Genomic DNA, 18,317 nt, shown 5'->3' on the forward strand with positions numbered 1-18,317 from the left:
AGACAAGGCTAGCAGGTAGACGTTGAGTACAGGGGGTATAGTTCAAACCAACTTTTTGCTTCTGGGAGGTCCCTGAATTCCAGAGCTCACAATATCCACCCAGTGTCCCTGCCTCCCCCTCACTGCCTCTCAGTTTCTGTCCTATTTCCAGCCCCTGTTCCCCTTTTCCTAGTATATCTCCAGATCCTACTCTTCTCTCCACCCAGCTTTTCGCAATATTTTTGTCAACCTCCCTCTGCCTCCACATCTCAGCTTTGGAGGTCACTGGTTGGGAGGGACCCTGCCATGGCCCTCAGCCTCTGACCTGCTTCCTATAGATCTGCTCATCCTGTTTGTACCCAACATACCTGATGGCATAGGGCCCCTCTGTAGGCAAGGAGGGAGAGGATCTCTCCTGGTGGCTGGCTAACGGGTTCCCTGTCCATTGCTCCCAGACACAATGAGCACAGATGGGCACAGGGCCGTGGCCACTCTCCTAGGCTTCTCCTTTTCTCTCCTTAGACACCCACCCAATGTGGGAACAGCATTGTCGTCTGCAGAGGCCTGAGCACCTGCCTCCCTCCCTTTCCTGTGGTAAGCAGGCACACAGCCACCCCAGGCACAGCACTTTCTTTTTTTTTTTTTTTTTTTTCCTGCCTCAGCCTCCCGAGTAGCTGGGGCCAAAGGTGCCCGCCACCGCTCCCGGCTAATTTTTGTTTTTGTATTTTTAGTACAGACAGGGTTTCACCATGTTAGCTAGGATGGTCTGGATCTCCTGACCTTGTGATCCGCCTGCCTCGGCCTGCCAAAGTGCTGGGATTACAGGCATGAGCCACCGTGCCCAGCCAGCAGTTTCTTTTTTTCTTTTTTTTTTTTTTTCGAGATGGAGTCTTGCTCTGTTGCCCAGGCTGGAGTGTAATGGCACGATCTCAGCTCACTGCAACTTCCGCCTCCTGAGTTCAAGCGATTCTTCTGCCTCAGCCTCCCAAGTAGCTGGGACTACAGGCATGTGTCACCACACCTGGCTAATTTTTGTATTTTTAGTAGAGACAGGGTTTCACCATATTGGTCAGGCTGGTCTCGAACTCCTGACCTCATGATCTGCCCGCCTTGGCCTCCCAAAGTGCTGGGATTACAGGCGTGAGTCACCACGCCCAGCCAGTGGCACAGCACTTTCTTCTCAGCAGCTCTGGGTGGGGTGAGGGCAGAGTGGACAGATTACAGTGAGGGAGGAAAGTAGATTGAAGGTACAATAACTGATCACCTGGACTTCCCTGGGGTGGTTAAGACAACCTGGAGAAGGTCTGACAGCTCCACAGAAAGCCTTGAAAGAGGGAAGGTTCTGGGTCCCGGCTTCCTGATCCTTCTGGGCACTCCTGACATCTTAGTAGCTGAAAGTGGTGCCAGGAGAAAGGGAGCCTGGGAGACTCATTAGAGCAGAAGGTCTAGAAAGACATGGCCTAGGAGTGAAGTGTACAGAGGTATGTGGTAAATGCTGTTTCCCTTCCTGCCCTTCCTGCCCCTGGTACTCTGGGACTTGGCACTTCTTTCTGGAGTGGGGCTTATAATTTTCAACTTTAAGAGCACCTGAGGGTTCTTAAGTCTAAGACACACTGTGGCAAGCCCTGATGCCAACCAGCAGTGTTGGGCAGTGCGAACAATGCCCATATGGGATAGAGTAGAGGAAATATGTGCTCTGTGACTGATGCTTGGAGCCCTTCTCTCTGCACCATTGGGAGAGGTCAGACTGGCTTTCACTCTCCATATGACCAGACTCTTAGAAGAAGAAATCATGCGGGGCATGGTGGCTCACACCTATAATCCCAGCACTTTGGGAGGCAGAGGCGGGCAGATCACCTGAGGTCGGAAGCTTGATACCAGCCTGATCAACATGGAGAAATCCCATCTCTACTTAAAAAATACAAAATTAGCCAGGCCTGGTGGCGCATGCCTGTACTCCCAGCTACTCAGGAGGCTAAGGCAGGAGAATCGCTTGAACCCGGGAGGCAGAGGTTGCAGGGAGCCAAGATCACCCCATTGCACTCTATCCTGGGCAATAAGAGTGAAACTCCATCAGAAGGAGGAGGAGGAGGAGGAGAGGGAGATGGAGAGGGAGAGGGAAAAGGAGAAGAAGGAGAAATCACAACACTTTATCACTCATGAACCTTTTCCCCCTGCTACTTTTTTCTACCTTTTTTTTTTTTTTTTTTTTTTTTTGAGATGGAGTCTTGCTGTTGTCATGCAGGCTGGAGTGCAATGGCATGATCTTGGCTCACTGCAACCTCCGCCTCCCAGGTTCAAGTGATTCTCCTGCCTCAGCCTCCCAAGTAGTTGGGATTATAGGTGCTGGCTACCATGCCCAGCTAACTTTTGTATTTTTAGTAGAGACAGGACTTCGCCATGTTGGCCAGGCTGGTCTTGAACTCCTGACCTCGTGATCCACCCACCTCAGCCTCCCAAAGTGTTGGGATTACAGGAGTGAACCACTGCACCCGGCCTCCCCCTGCTACTTTACCTGCCTAAAATCCTCTCCCTCTACCCTGGCCAAATCCTAACCACTTTACCCTTACAGGCACATCTCAAAGACCATCTACTTCCTTCTGTTTCCTCCTCCCCTTTAAAAACAAAAACAGGCCGGGCGCAGTGGCTCACGCCTGTAATCCCAGCACTTTGGGAGGCCAAGGCGGGCGGATCACGAGGTCAGGAGATTGAGACCACCCTGGCTAAAATGGTGAAACCCCCTCTCTACTAAAAATACAAAAAATTAGCTGGGCATGGTGGCGGGCGCCTGTAGTCCCAGCTACTCAGGAGGCTGAGGCAGGAGAATGGCGTGAACCCAGGAGGCGGAGCTTGCAGTGAGCTGAGATCGCGCCACTGCACTAAGGCCTGGGCGACAGAGCAACACTCTGTCTCAAAAAAAAAAAAAAAAAAAAAACAAGGCCTGGCACAGTGGCTCATGCCTGTAGTCCCAGCACTTTGGGAGGCTGAGGTGGACGGATCACCTGAGGTTGGGAGCTCGAGACCAGCCTGGCTAATATGGTGAAACCCCGTTTCTACTGAAAATACAAATTATCCAGGCATGGTGGGGCATGCCTGTAATACCAGCTACTCGGGAGGCTGAGGCAATAGAATCGCTTGAACCCAGGAGGCAGAGGTTGCAGTGAGCCGAGATCGCACCATTGTACTCCAGCTTGGGCAACAAGAGCGAAACTCTGTCTCAAAAAACAAAACAAAAGCAAGCAAGGTCTTATTGTGTCACCCAAGCGGGAGTGCAGTGGCGTGATCATAGCTCACTGCAGCCTTGAACTCCTGGGCTCAAGTGATCCTCCCACCTCAGCCTCCCAAGTACCTAGGACTATAAGCACATGCCACCACACCCAGCTAGCATTTTGTTTTCTTGTGGAGATAGGGTCTCGTTATGTTGCCCAGGCTGGTCTAGAACAGCTGGGCTCAAGTGATCCACCCGCCGCAGACTCCCAAAGTGCTGGGTGAGCCACCTCACCTGGCCTTTTTTGAGTCTCCCACCTGGTCATGTGCACTTACTCATTTAACAGCCCAAAGCCTTTTGTTGAAACTTCTCTTGTGGCATTTGGCATATGTGAGCCAGTTATGGAATCATCTGTGTTTTGTGCTTTTGCTTGTGCACACACATGCACACTCACCCACTCAGTAGACTCTTGATTCCTTGAGGACAGGAAAAATATCGATTTCTCTTTGCTTGGATTTCTGCTATATAAATCCTCAGTGAATGGAATAAGAATGAGACAATGAGGATCTCTTTATGTGCTAGAAAGGACACTGAACTGGGATCCAGAAAACCTAAGTTCTAGCTTTGACTCTGCAGCTAATTCACAATGTGACCCTGAGCCACACATTCTCCAGTTCTGTGTCTTAGTAAAGTGAGGGGTGGCTAGGCACTCCGAAGCCCAGCTGACTGTGACACACTTCTATTTCCAAGGTTCCAGGGTTCTAGAACCCTGCTCACCCTTTTCTTTCTTGCTGATGCAGACTGGTCTGCGTGTATCTCCCATGAACAGAGCCGTCCCAGATGTGTTCCTCGCAGGTGGACCCCAGGTGCCCCGAGGCCACACTCGCCGCTGTCTTTCTGCTGTTGAATCCAGAGAACAACTGGAGGAAGAAGAGGCGGGGGAAATAAAGGAGGGGAATGGCTCACATGCTGTACCCCTCCGAAGGTCGGTGGCTTTCTGGGCCCATGGCCGCAACTATGACGTCTTCAAAAGACATAGTTGGGGGCCTGGCAGGGAGCTCGAGGACCCACTGAGTAGGTAAGCCCCCAGGGAACCTCCTGTACCTCCTTCCCTCCAGGCCTAGGCCTTGGAGAAAATGGGAAAGTGAGAAAGAACTAGGTAACTCTCTAGTTATCTCCCTCAAGAGACAACCATCTGAAGAACGACAGGAGTCGAGGAGACCTGGCCCCCAGTCCTTTCCCTGGAGAACCAGAGCTCAATCCTATTGGTGGGCCTTTGGGGAGGATGGATGCTGCCTTCCAAAATATGCCTCTCCCCAGTGGCTCTTATCTCCTTCTCTCAGGGCAGACTGAGGGTAGTAGTGGGTGGGAGGTGTGGAGTCAGGGTGAGTATCAGGACACTGGATCGTCTTGCTTCCGCCTCCTACAGTGGGTTTCATAGAACCACATACTGGTGTCATAGAACCACATAAGGAACTCAGAGAGCATATGGCACAATCTTCTCATTTTACAGATAAGGAAACAGAGGCCCAAAGAACTTTCAGAGATTTTTTTTTTTTTTGAGATAGAGTCTCACTCTATTGGCAGGCTGGAGTGCAGTGGCACGATCTCGGCTCACTGCAACCTCCGCCTCCCGGATTCAAGCAATTTTCCTGCCTCAGCCTCCTAAGTAGCTGGGGCTACAGGTGCGTGCCACCATGCCCAGCTAATTTTTGTATTTTTATTAGAGACGGAGTTTCACCATGTTGGCCAGGATGGTCTCAATCACTTGACCTCGTGATCCGCCCACCTCGGCCTCCCAAAGTGGTGGGATTACAGGGGTGAGCCACCACACCCAGCTGTGAACTTTCAGAGATTTCTTGAGAGAGGTGGTCACAGGGTGGGACATTGGGCCTGCCCCATTGCCAGGTCCCTGACAGGCTTTTGGTTGCAGGCTGAGGACAACCCAGGATGTCTTAGATTAACTCATGGTCCTGCATTGCCACGTGAGATCAGTTGTTCTTGCTCAGACTTCTGCATATACTTGGTGGACTGGAGCAGAAAGTATCATCTCTTCCCCCTCCCGTGGAAAACCCCTGACCACTTCCCCAAAGTCAGAGGAAGTCAGAAAGAGAAGGTCCGGGGGTCAGCATGTAGAGTTCAGTGTGAGTGAACATTGTAGGGGCTGCTGGCCATGGAAGGGCACTGTCTTTCTGCTTTGAAAATGGTCCCCTTGAACAAGTTCTTTTAGCTCTGGTGAGTGGACCAACCTTCCCTAGCTCCTGGGCAGGGCTGGCTGGTTTGAATGAGGGGAGAGGACCCTGGGCCTTGTCCCTGAACTGGCTTGGGTGGGAACTCAGATGAGAAGCAATGCCTGCAGGGCTCATGGCACCTTCCTAAGGGTAGCTGGCTGAAAGCAGAGATGCCCAAATGCCTGGGCCCCGCTATGTAGCACCAACTGTATCTCAGGGTCTTTCAAGTGTCACCCACCTTTCACAGTCAGGTATTAATTCTGCCCCTTGGTTAGAGAGGGAAGGGAGTCCTGAGTGCACTATTTGGCTGAGCAGGGGCAAAGGTTGGTATCAGCAACCAGGCAAGGAGGGAGAATTCAGCTTGCTCTTGCTGTTCGCCTTCCCCTGAACCCTGGCTTTCTTCTGGAGGCAGTACTGCCCTTTGACCAGCAGGGGCCACTCTTGCCCACAGCCAACTCTGCAGCCCTGGCAAAGCAGAGAGAGCCCCAAAGTGGGACCAGTTTGGGTCTATGTTGTGCCTATGCCAACAGGAAGGGCTGGGCTGGGGGCAAGCAACAGGGCTGGGCTGAGGCGAGGCGGTGTTCCTCCCTGGTGCCCGTCACTGGCCACTAGATACAGACGGTAGTGGTGGCAATGTGTGTTTCAGGAGGAGACTGCAAGCATCGGGATGCCCAGGCCCCGAGGAGGCCCCCTACCTGCAGAACCAAGAAGAACTGGACACCTTTCTGGGACTGCAGCACCAGGGTGGCTACCCTTCCTGGCTGGTATGGACAGACAGATCCCCATGAAGGCCCCTGCCTTGCTCCTCCTCTCCTGCCCCTTGCCTGTCTAGCCACCATTCTATTCCATGTCTCCTCTGTTCTGCCAGCTGCTGGGTCTCTCTGTGTCCAGGCATTGCTCTGACTCCATCTGACCGAATCAGAATCTATCCTCTATGCGCCTCTGTCTGCTTCCCTGGGTCTGTGTGCTCTGTCCCTGACTCTGGGTACCCTGCCTCTGTCTCTTTCTCTAAGACTCTCTGTTTTTTCCTTTCTGTGTTGGTGCCTCTGTGTTGATGAGGGTTTATCTGTTCCTCTCTCAGTAAAAGGGCCCTATTCCCCTAGTAATGATAACCACTTCTTTCTGTGGACCCCACATTTCCCCAATTTGGAACTGAACTTATTTATTTATTTACTTATTTATTTTGAGACAGGGGCTCACTCTGTTGCCCAGGCTGGAGTGCAGTGGTACGATCTTGGCTCACTGCACCTCTGCCTCCCAGGATCAAGTGATTTTCCTGCCTCAGCCTGCCAAGCAGCTTGGATTACAGGTGCCCGCCACCACACCCTGCTAATTTTTGTATTTTTAGTAAAGATGGGCTTTCACCATGTTGGCCAGGCTGGTCTCAAACCCCTGGCCTCAAGTGATCCACCCGCCTTGGCCTCTCAAAGTGCTGGGATTACAGGTGTCACAGCCACCATGCCCAGCCTGGAGCCGAACTTATTATCTGTGGAATGCAACTAAGATCTGGTACTCTGAACAATAATAATTCTCTAACAAAATAATCATAGAATGATCGATGGAGAAAGGATATAGACATTGCCCAGCCTTCTGGCTTAAGTAAACACAACTGGGGGGATCTTCAGGGTTTAAGGACCACTGAGGATACAGAAGGGCTTTGGAGACCCCACTGGGCCTGCTAGCCAGGAGACCCTGAGTACACCGATTGTCTCAAGCCTGCTGGCTAAAGGTTGCCTCCCCTCCAGCTCATCGTCTAACTGGCCAGGGGTTCCAACCCTGGCCTTATTGTTTGGGCACCTATGGTTTTGGGGAGAGGCTGAAAGGAGCTGTGTATAGCCTGTCAGGGAAGCAGCAAAAATCACCCGCTTTTTTTTTTGTTTGTTTTTGTTTTTTTTGAGATGGAGTCTTGGTTTGTTGCCCAGGCTGGAGTACAGTGGCACGATCTCGGCTCACTGCAATCTCTGCCTTCCAAGTACAAACAATTCTTCTGCCTTAGCTTCCTGAGTAGCTGGCATTATAGGTGCCTGCTACCACGCCTGGCTAATTTTTCTATTTTTAGTAGACACAGAGTTTCACCGTGTTGGCCATGCTGGTCTCAAACTCCTGACCTCAAGTGATCCCATCAACCGCTTTTCTCCATCAGCATCTTTGCATGTCTACCCTGATCCCCATTTCAATGTGCTATAGTAGAAAGAACAGGATTTTGGAGTTGAACTGACTGCTAGATCCTTCATTTATTTACCCACTGAGCAATTTATTTCATCTTTCTGAAAATCAGGATAATAAATTATCTTTTAAAGATGTGATTATTAAATGAACAAAAGGTGTTAAAGTACTCAGCACAGAGGCTGGCACATAAGATGAGCTCAATAAATGTTTTTTCCTTTTCTCCCCTTTATTCCATTGTAAATTTCCCTCTCTTCCACCTTACTCTTCTCTTCCCCACTTCTTGGTATTATGTTTTCTTCCTTCCCCCTTTTCCCTAGTGTTTTCTTCCTTCTTATGCCTTCCTTCTCTACTGCCTCAGCACTCTTCACCTAATCCTTACACATTCTCCTTAATATTCTCTTTGTCTATATGTTTGGGGGTTTTGTTTTAATTTCTTCCTGCAGTAGCCAGTGTGAATAAGTACTACACTAATGTCCACAAACCAAAAGCTTGAGACTTATTAAGCTAGACAAGGGGTTACAGACTGAACCAAGTCTAGCTCCAATATTCATTTTGTTTGGCCAGTAGCGTGCTTACACTTTTTTTTTTTTTTTTTGAGACGGAGTCTCGCTCTGTCGCCCAGGTTGGAGTGCAGTGGCCGGATCTCAGCTCACTGCAAGCTCCGCCTCCCAGGTTTACACCATTCTCCTGCCTCTGCCTCCCAAAGTGCTAGGATTACAGGCATGAGCCACCGTGCCTGTCTGATAGTTGTTAATCTGTTAATCATGCTTACCTTCCTAGGATTATAACATACTTATTTCAATTATAACATACTTATTTTGATACTTATTTTCTGAAGATTCTAGTAGTCCTTTTATGAGTTTTAATTTTTCCTGAATGATTTGTTTTTTTCCTTGAAGTTTTCCTCTGGAATGATGTTTTTTGTTTTTTTTTTTTGAGACGGAGTCTCGCTCTGTCACCCAGGCTGGAGTGCAGTGGCCGGATCTCAGCTCACTGCAAGCTCTGCCTCCCGGGTTTACACCATTCTCCTGCCTCAGCCTCCAGAGTAGCTGGGACTACAGGCGCCCGCCACCACGCCCGGCTAGTTTTTTGTATTTTTTAGTAGAGACTGGGTTTCACCATGTCAGCCAGGATGGTCTCGATCTCCTGACCTCGTGATCCAGCCATCTCGGCCTCCCAAAGTGCTGGGATTACAGGCTTGAGCCACCGCGCCCTGCCCGTGCTTACACTTTTAAAACTTTAGATGTTCCTTTCATTTTTCTTTCAGAGTCTTGTCATCCAGGCTGGAGTGCAGTGGAGCAATCATGGCTCACTGCAACCTCCACCTCTCAGGCTCAAGTAATCCTCACTCCTCAGCCAACTGAGTAGCTGGGACTACAGACACACACCACCACGCCTGGCCAAATTTTTGTATTTTTGTAGAGATAGGGTTTCCTATGTTGCCCAGGCTGGTCTCGAACTCCTGGCATCAAGTAATCTGCCCATCTTGGCCTCCCAAAGTGCTGGGATTACAGGTGTCAGCCACTGTGCCCAGCCAAGATTTTTTGTTTGTTTGTTTTTTGTTTTTATTTTCCCATATGAATATCAAGTTGCTCCAGTATCACTTATTTATTTATTTATTTTGAGACGGAGTCTCACTCTTGCCCAGGCTGGAGTACAGTGGTACAATCTCAGCTCACTGCAGCCTCTGCCTCCTGGGTTCAAGTGATTCTCGTGCCTCAGCCTCCCAAGTAGCTGGGATTATAGGCACGTTCCGCTGGGTCTGGCTCATTTTTTTTGTATTTTTGTAGTGACAGTGTTTCACCACGTGGCCCAGGCTGGTCTTGAACTCCTGGCCTCAGGTGATCCACCTGCCTCGGCCTCCCAAAGTGCTAGGAGTACAGGCATGAGCCACCATGCCCGGCCTGTAAGTCTTTAAAATCTAGTGGTATAAGTCTTCTAATGTTATTATTCTCTTCAGGAATATTTTAATTTTATTTTTTATTTATGTTTTAGAGATAGAGTTTGCTCTGTTGCCTAGGCTGGAGTGCAGTGGCAGGCGATTCTAGGTCCTTTGCATTTCTGTGTGACATTTAGAATCACCTTATCAATTTCTAAAAAACAAAAATTCCTGCTGGATTTTGATTGAGATTGTACTGAATTCAAAGATTAATGTAGGATGGGCCGGGTGCGGTGGCTCACGCCTGTAATCCCAGCACTTTGGGAGGCCGAGGTGGGTGGATCACCTGAGGTCAGGAATTTGAGACCAGCCTGAACAACATGGTGAAACCCCATCTCTACTAAAAATACAAAATTAACCAGGCATGGTAGTGGGCACCTGCAGTCCCAGCTACTTGGGAGGCTGAAGCAGAATAGCTTGAACCCAGGAGGCAGAAGTTGCAGTGAGCCAAGACTGCGCCATTGCACTCCAGCCTGGGCAACAAGAGCAAGACTCCATCTCAAAACAAAACAAAACAAAAACAAAACAAAGTTTAATATAGGATGAATTGACTTATTTCCAATATTGAGTTTATCCATGAAAAATAATATAGCTATTTACCTAGGCTTTCTATAAAAAATGTCTTTAAAAAAATATTTCTCTACCCTTACCTAGTGAAAAAAAAAATTTTTTTTTTTTTTGAGACGGAGTCTCGCTCTGTTGCCTAGGCTGGAGTGCAGTGGTGTTATCTTGGCTCACTGCAACCTCCGCCTCCCAGGTTCAAGCGATTCTCCTGCCTCAGCCTCCTGAGTAGCTGGGACTACAGGCATGTGCCACCATGCCCAGCTAATTTTTTGTATTTTCAGTAGAGACGGGGTTTCACCATGTTGGCCAGGATGGTCTCCATCTCCTGACCTTGTGATCCATCCGCCTCGGCCTCCCAAAGTGCTGGGATTACAGGCGTGAGCCACTGCACCCAGCCAAAAATGTTTTTTAATAAAGTGTTTTCTTCATGGGCTGGGCGCAGTGGCTCATGCCTGTAATCCCAGCACTTTGGGAGGCCGAGGTGGGTGGATCACCTGAGGTCAGGAGTTCTAGACCAGCCTGACCAACATGGAGAAACCCCGTCTCTACTAAAAAAACACAGAATTAGCCAGGTGTGGTGGCGGGCGCCTGTAATCCCAGCTACTCAAGAGGCTGAGGCAGGAGAATTGCTTGAACCCAGGAGGCGGAGGTTGCTGTGAGCCAAAATCGCACCATTGCACTCCAGCCTAGACAAGAACAAAACTCTGTCTCAAAAAAAATTTTTTTTTTCTTCACGCAGGCCTTGTCAATCTTTATTAGATTTATTTCTAGGTAACTTGTAGTTTTTGTTACTATTAAAAATACTTTCTATTTTTTCTTTTTTTTGAGACGGACTCTTGCTCTGTCACCCAATCTAGAGTGCACTGGCACAATCTAGGCTCACTACAAGCTCCGCCTCCCGGGTTCATGCCATTCTCCTGCCTCAGCCTCCTGAGTAGCTGGTACTACAGCTGCTCACCACCATGCCTGGCTAATTTTTTGTATTTTTAGTAGAGACGGGGTTTCACCGTGTTAGTCAGGATGGTCTTGATCTCCTGACCTTGTGATCCACCCACCTCCACCTCCCAAAGTGCTGGGATTAGAGGTGTGAGCCACCGCGCCCAACCAATACATTCTTATTACATTTTATAATTATTTTTGGTTTATAGAAATGGAATTAAATTATTCCTCATACATGGCCAGGTGCAGTGGCTCACACCTATAATCCCAGCTCTTTGGGAGGCCGAGGCAGGAGGATCACCTGAGATCAGGAGTTCGAGACCAGTTTGGTCAACAATGTGAAACCCTGTCTCTACAAAAATACATAATTAGCCAGGCGTGATGGTGTGCGCCTGTAATCCCAGTTGCTCAGGAGGCTGAGGCAGAGAATCTCTTGAACCCAGGAAGCAGAGGTTGCAGTGAGCCGAGACTGAGCCACTGCACTCCAGCCTGGGCAACAGAGTGAGACTCTGTCTCAAAAGGAAAAAAAATTATTCCTTATACAATAATCTTATAGTAATTTATCTTGCTAAACTCTTGTTTTAAATTAAAACCATTTATCCTTTTTTTTTTTTTTTTTTTTGGCTTTTCTAAGTATACGATTATGTCATCTTTACTTTTTTTTTTTTTTTTTTTTGAGACAGTCTTGCTCTATCACCCAGGCTGGAGTGCAGTGGTATGATCGTGGCTCACTGCAACCTCCACCTCCCAGGCTCAAGTGATCCTCCTCAGTCACCCCAGCAGCTGAGACTACAGGTGTGTACCACCACACCCAGCTAATTATTTCTTTTTTTTTTTTTTGTAGAGACAGGGGTCTCACTATGTTACTCAGGCTGATCTCAAATTCCTGTGCTCAAGTGATCCTCCCACCTTAACCTCCTAACCTGCTGGGATTACAAGTGTGAACCACCCCACCCAGCCTATGTCACCTTTAAATGAGCTTTGTTTTTTTCTTTTCCTATATCCACTCCTTTCATTGCTTTTTCTTGCACTCCTGTGCTGACTAGAACTCTATTTTTATTTATTTATTATTTAGTGTTTCTCCTCTCTTCCAGCATTAATCCATCAAAATAGGACTCTAGTGCTGTGCTGAACAGAAATGGTGATAATGGACATCCTTGTCTTATTTCTGGATTTTATTTTATTTTTCTTAAAAACTATGCCATAAAAAGTATTGTTTCTGATTTTAGAGGGAGTATATCTTGTGTTTCACTATTGAGGTTGATTTTTGGTTGCAGGTTTTAAAAGATACTCTTTATCAGGTTAAGGAGGATTCTATTTCTTTTTTTTTTTTTTTTTTTGAGAGCGGAGTATCGCTGTGTCGCCCAGGCTGGAGTGCAGTGGCAAGATCTCGGCTCACTGCAAGCTCCGCCTCCCGGGTTCCCGCCATTCTCCCGCCTTAGCCTCCGAGTAGCTGAGACTACAGGCGCCCGCCACCGCGCCCGGCTAGTTTTTTGTATTTTTAGTAGAGACAGGGTTTCGCCGTGTTAGCCAGGAGGGTCTCGATCTCCTGACCTCGTGATCCACCCGCCTCGGCCTCCCAAAGTGCTGGGATTACAGGCTTGAGCCACCGCGCCCGGCCAGGAGGATTCTATTTCTAATTGCCACGCCTTTGGTTTTAGAATTAGTGGGCATTGGATTTTAATCCTATGCTTTTCTGCATTTACAAAAATGATTATGTATTTTTTCTCTTTAAATATATTAATATTATTATTAATTATTTTTGAGATGGGGGTCTCACTGTCACCCAGGCTGGAGTGCAGTGGTGCAATCTTGGCTCACTGCAACCTCTGCCACCTGGGTTCAAACTATCCTCCCACCTCAGCCTCCTGAGTAACTGGGACCACAGGCATGTGCCACCACACCCAGCTAATTTTTTGTATTTTTGATAGAGACAGGGTTTCACCATGTTGCTTAGGATGGTCTCAAACTCCTGAGCTCAAGTGATCCCCTACCTCAGCCTCACCTCAGCCTCCCAAAGTGCTGCAATTACAGACATGAGCCACCACGCCCCTTCTCATTTAATATATTATTGAGGTAAATTACATTTAAGGATTTTTCTCACATTAAACCACCTTTGTATTCTTAGGATAAATCCAACTTTGTCATGACACATTTTATGTTTTTACATACTTCTGGATTTTATTTGTATCAATTATTTATTGCTGTGTAACAAACCAACCCTAAACTTAGCAGCTTAAAATGACAATTTTTTTTTTTTTAAACACACAATTCTTTGGGTGGGCAATTTGGGCTGGTCTCACCTGGACTCATTTAGGTGGCTGCCATTGTCTGGTGACCTCAATAGAGCTGATGATCAAGGATGGCCTTCCTTATCATTTCAGCTGGCAGCCTACCAGTTGCAGTACCTTGCTTCTCATCCACACGGCCTCTCCAGAATGCCATCTTAGGCTTGTTCAGATGAAAATAGCATTCCAAGTGGGCGAGAGTGGATGCTTTAAGGTTTCATGAAGCTTAGGCTCAAAAATCACATGATGGCACTTCTGTGACACTCTAGTCATCCTAGTAAGTCACAGGCCAGCCCAGATTCAGAGTGAAGAGACAGGCTCCTTCTTAATGGGAGGAACTGCAAATAATTTGTGGCCATTTAAAATCTACTACACTGGCCAGGTGTGGTGGCTCACTCCTGTAATCCCAGCTACTCGGGAGGCTGAAGCATGAGAATCGTTCGAACCCAGGAGGCAGAGGTTGCAGTGAGCAGAGATCATGCCACTGTGCTCCAGCCTGGGCAGCAGATAAGACTCTGTCTCAAAAAAAGTAATAATAATAAATAAAAGCAGCTATACTTTCCTAATATTTTGTGTAAGATTTTTGTACTTATATGCATAAGAGAGATCAGCCTATAATTTATCTTTGTCATACTGTCTGTATGTAGTTTTGGAATCAAGGTTGTATTTACCTTATAGAAAGAGTTAAAGAGTTTCTTTTTTTTTTTTTTTCTGAGATGGAGTTTCGCTCTCGTTGCCCAGGCTAGAGTGCAATGGCGCGATCTCACCTCACTGCAACCTCCGCCTCCCAGGTTCAAGCAATTCTCCTGCCTCAGCTTCCTGAGTAGCTGGAATTACAGGCATGCAGCACCACGCCTGGCTAATTTTGTATTTTTAGTAAAGATGGGGTTTCTCCATGTTGAGGCTGGTCTCGAACTCCTGACCTCAGGTGATCCACCCGCCTCGGCCTCCCAAAGGGTGCTGGGATTACAAGCATGAGCCACCGTGCCCAGCCAAGTTAGAGTTTTTATTTCAGTTGTTCTATTCTTTGGAAGAGTTTATGTAAGATTTCAGTGATCTGTTCCTTGAAAGATCTGTCCCTTGTCTCTAAAACTGTTTTGACCTGGTGTTTTTGTTTTGTTTTTAGGAAGATTAATTACTGATTTCATTTCTTTAATAGGACCATTCAGAGTTTCTATTTCTTCTTGATTCCGTTTTGGTAAGTTTTATTTTGGGGAGTAGAAATTTGTCTACTTCATTTGCATTTTGGCATGAAGTTGTAGGTAGTACTCTTTTTTTTTTTTTTTTATTTTTGAGATGGAGTCTTGCTCTGTCACCCAGGCTGGAGTGCAGTGGTGTGATATCTTTTCTTTTTTTCTTTTTTTTTTTGAGATGGAGTTTCGCTCTTGTCACCCAGGCTGGAGATCTCGGCTCACTGCAACCTCTGTCCCCCAGGTTCAAGCGATTCTCCTGCCTCAGCGTGAGTAGCAGGGGTTACAGGCACACACCACCACGCCCAGCTAATTTTTGTATTTTTGGTAGGGACAGGATTTCACCATGTTGGCCAGGCTGGTCTCGAACTCCTGACCTCAGGTGATCTGCCTGCCTCGGACTCCCAAAGTGCTGGGATTATAGGCATGAGCCATCACACCCAGCCATGCGATTTCTCCTCACTGCAACCTCCATCTCCCAGGTTCAAGTGATTCTTGCGCCTCAGCCTCCTGAGTAGCTGAGATTACAGGTGTGCGCCACCACGCCCAGCTATTTTTGTATTTTTTGTAGAGACAGTTTGCCATGTTGGCCAGGCTGGTCTCGAACTCTTGACCTCAAGAGATCCGCCCACATCAGCCTCCCAAAGTGCTGGGATTACAGGCATGAGCCACCGTGCCTGGCCATAGGCAGTATTCTCTTATCTTTACAATCACTGCTCTTTCTATAGTCAGGTCTGTTTTTTCATTCTAATTTTATTTGTGCTTTCTCTTGTTTTCTTTATCATTCCTATCAGAGGTTTGCCTATTTCATTTGCTTGATCCTAGAAAACAACTCTTGGCTTTATTGATCCTCTCTAATTTATCTTTGTCTACTATTTATTATTTATTTATTTATTTATTTTTTGAGACGAAGTTTTGCTTTGTCACCTAGCTGGAGTGCAATGGTGTAATCTCGGCTCACTACAACCTCCACCTCCCGGGTTCAAGTGATTCTCCTGCCTCAGTCTCCTGAGTAGCTGGGATTATAGGCGCCCACCACCACACCCGGCTAATTTTTGTATTTTTAGTAGAGATGGGGCTTCACCATGTTGACCAGGCTGGTCTCGAACTGCCAACCTCAGGTAATCCACAAGAGTGCTAGGATTACAGGCGTGAGCCACTGTGCCTGGCCTTACCATTTCATTTCGGCATTTATCTTTATTATATGTTTCCTTCTTTTTTTTTTTTTGAGACGGAGTCTCGCTCTGCTGCCCAGGCTGGAGTGCAGTGGCCGGATCTCAGCTCACTGCAAGCTCCGCCTCCTGGGTTTACGCCATTCTCCTGCCTCAGCCTCCCGAGTAGCTGGGACTACAGGCGCCTACCACCTTGCCCGGCTAGTTTTTTGTATTTTTTAGTAGAGACGGGGTTTCACGGTGTTAGCCAGGATGGTCTCGATCTCCTGACCTCGTGATCCGCCCGTCTCGGCCTCCCAAAGTGCTGGGATTACAGGCTTGAGCCACCGCGCCCGGCCCTCCTTCTTTTTTTTTTTTGAGACAGAGTTTTGCTCTTGTTGCCCAGGCTGGGTGCAATGGCGCGATCTTGGCTCGTTGCAACCTCCGCCTTCCTGGTTCAAGAGATTCTCCTGCCTCAGCCTCCAGAGAGCTGGAATTACAGGCATCTACCACCACGCCCAGCTAATTTTTTGTATTTTTAGTAGAGATGGGGTTTCATTATGTTGGCCAGGCTGGTCTCGAACTCCTGACCTCAGGTGATCCACCTGCCTCAGCTTCCCAGAGCACTGGGATTACAGGCATGAGCCATTGTGCCCGGCCGCTTCCATCTGTTTTCTTTTCTTTTTCTTTTTTCTTTTTTGAGACCTGGAGTCTTACTCTGTTGCCCAGGCTGGAGTGTAGTGGTGCAAACTTGGCTCGCTGCAATCTCTGCCTCCCAGGTTCAAACAATTCTCCTGCCTCAACCTCCCAAGTAGAATAGCTGGGACTACAGGCGTGTGCCACCATGTCTGGCTAATTTTTTGTATTTTTAGGAGAGACGGGGTTTCACCGTGTTAGCCATGATGGTCTGTATGTCCTCACCTCGTGATCAGTTCACCTCAGCCTCCCAAAGTGCTGGGATTACAGGAGAGAGCCACCGTGCTCGCCTCTGTTTTCTATGAGGTTGTCCTGTTCTTTATCTGACTTTTTAAGTTAGAATAGCTCAATCCTCCAGCATTAAAAATTTTTCAAAAATAAGCATTCTGAGGCTACAACTTGCCCTTGAAATACCACTTTGGCCTTCTCCCACAGGTTTTGTTCTGTATTTTCATTATTGTTCAGTTACAAAACATCTTTAAATTTTCATTATTATTTCTTTGCCAATACATTTATTTAGAATGGTGTTTTAAAATTTATAAATCTGTATTTTTTTTTTTTTTTTTTTTTTTGAGACGGAGTCTCGCTCTGCCACCCAGGCTGGAGTGCAGTGGCTGGATCTCAGCTCACTGCAAGCTCCGCCTCCCGGGTTCACGCCATTCTCCTGCCTCAGCCTCCCGAATAGCTGGGACCACAGGCGCCCGCCACGTCGCCCGGCTAGTTTTTTTTTTTTTTTTGTATTTTTAGTAGAGACGGGGTTTCACCATGTTAGCCAGGATGGTCTCGATCTCCTGACCTCGTGATCCGCCCGTCTCGGCCTCCCAAAGTGCTGGGATTACAGGCTTGAGCCACCGTGCCCGGCCTAATCTGTATTTTTTTAAACTTTTAAGATTTTTTTGAAATGCACATATACAGAAAAATATGTAAAACATATATTTACAGTGTAATAAATTAGAAAGCAAACACCCATATAACCACCCCAGACTAAAAAAAAAAAAAAAAAATAGGCCGGGCGGGTGGCTTATGCCTGTAATCCCAGCACTTTAGGAGGCTGAGGCTGGCAGATCACCTGAGTTCGAGACCAGCCTGACCAACATGGAGAAACCCTGTCTCTACTAAAAATACAAAATTAGCCAGGCGTGGTGGCATACGCCTGTAATCCCAGCTACTCGGGAGGCTGAGGCAGGAGAATTGCTTGAACCCAGGTGGCGGAGTTTGCGGTGAGCTGACATCGCGCCATTGCACTCCAGCCTGGGCAACAAGAGAGAAACTCTACCTAAAAAAAAAAAAAAAAAAAAAAAAAAAGTTGGGCGCGGTGGCTCACGCCTGTACTGTGTAATCCAGCACTTTGGGAGGCCGAGATGGGCGGATCACAAGGTCAGGAGATTGAAACAATCCCGGCTAACACTGTGAAACCTCGTCTCTATTAAAAATACAGGCCGGGCGCGGTGGCTCAAGCCTGTAATCCCAGCACTTTGGGAGGCCGAGACGGGCGGATCACGAGGTCAGGAGATCGAGACCATCCTGGCTAATACGGTGAAACCCCGTCTCTACTAAAAAAATACAAAAAACTAGCCAGGCGACGAGGCGGGCGCCTGTAGTCCCAGCTACTCCGGAGGCTGAGGCAGGAGAATGGCGTAAACCCGGGAGGCGGAGCTTGCAGTGAGCTGAGAGCTGGCCACTGCACTCCAGCCTGGGCGGCAGAGCAAGACTCCGTCTCAAAAAAAAAAAAAAAAAAGAAAGAAATTAGCCGGGCGTGATGGTGGGCGCCTGTAGTCCCAGCTACTTGGGAGGCTGATGCAGGAGAATGGCATGAACCCGGGAGACGGAGCTTCCAGTGAGCCAATATCATGCCACTGCACTCCAGCCTGGGCAACAGAGCGAGACTCTGTCTCAAAAAAAGAAAAAAAAGAGATTATCATAGCTGAGAAGCTCTCAGGGTTCTTATTCATAGCCCTCTCTC

At 47.8% G+C, this 18,317-nt stretch overlaps 1 protein-coding gene across 1 annotated transcript in view; it reads left to right on the plus strand.

Annotated features, from left to right (window-relative positions):
• Window positions 1-3,992: 3,992 nt before the first annotated feature.
• The window catches only part of ARHGEF2 (Rho/Rac guanine nucleotide exchange factor 2), a 57,641-nt gene continuing 43,316 nt past the window's right edge, over window positions 3,993-18,317 (plus strand). Inside the window, exons 1-2 of the mRNA XM_010368095.2 lie at window positions 3,993-4,265; window positions 6,065-6,182. Coding sequence (XP_010366397.2) covers window positions 4,009-4,265; window positions 6,065-6,182 — 375 coding nt within the window. The 5' untranslated portion in view covers window positions 3,993-4,008. The remainder of the gene's footprint in view (window positions 4,266-6,064; window positions 6,183-18,317) is intronic.

Source organism: Rhinopithecus roxellana, chromosome 8, assembly GCF_007565055.1.
Source record: "Rhinopithecus roxellana isolate Shanxi Qingling chromosome 8, ASM756505v1, whole genome shotgun sequence".
Taxonomy (NCBI): domain Eukaryota; kingdom Metazoa; phylum Chordata; class Mammalia; order Primates; family Cercopithecidae; genus Rhinopithecus; species Rhinopithecus roxellana.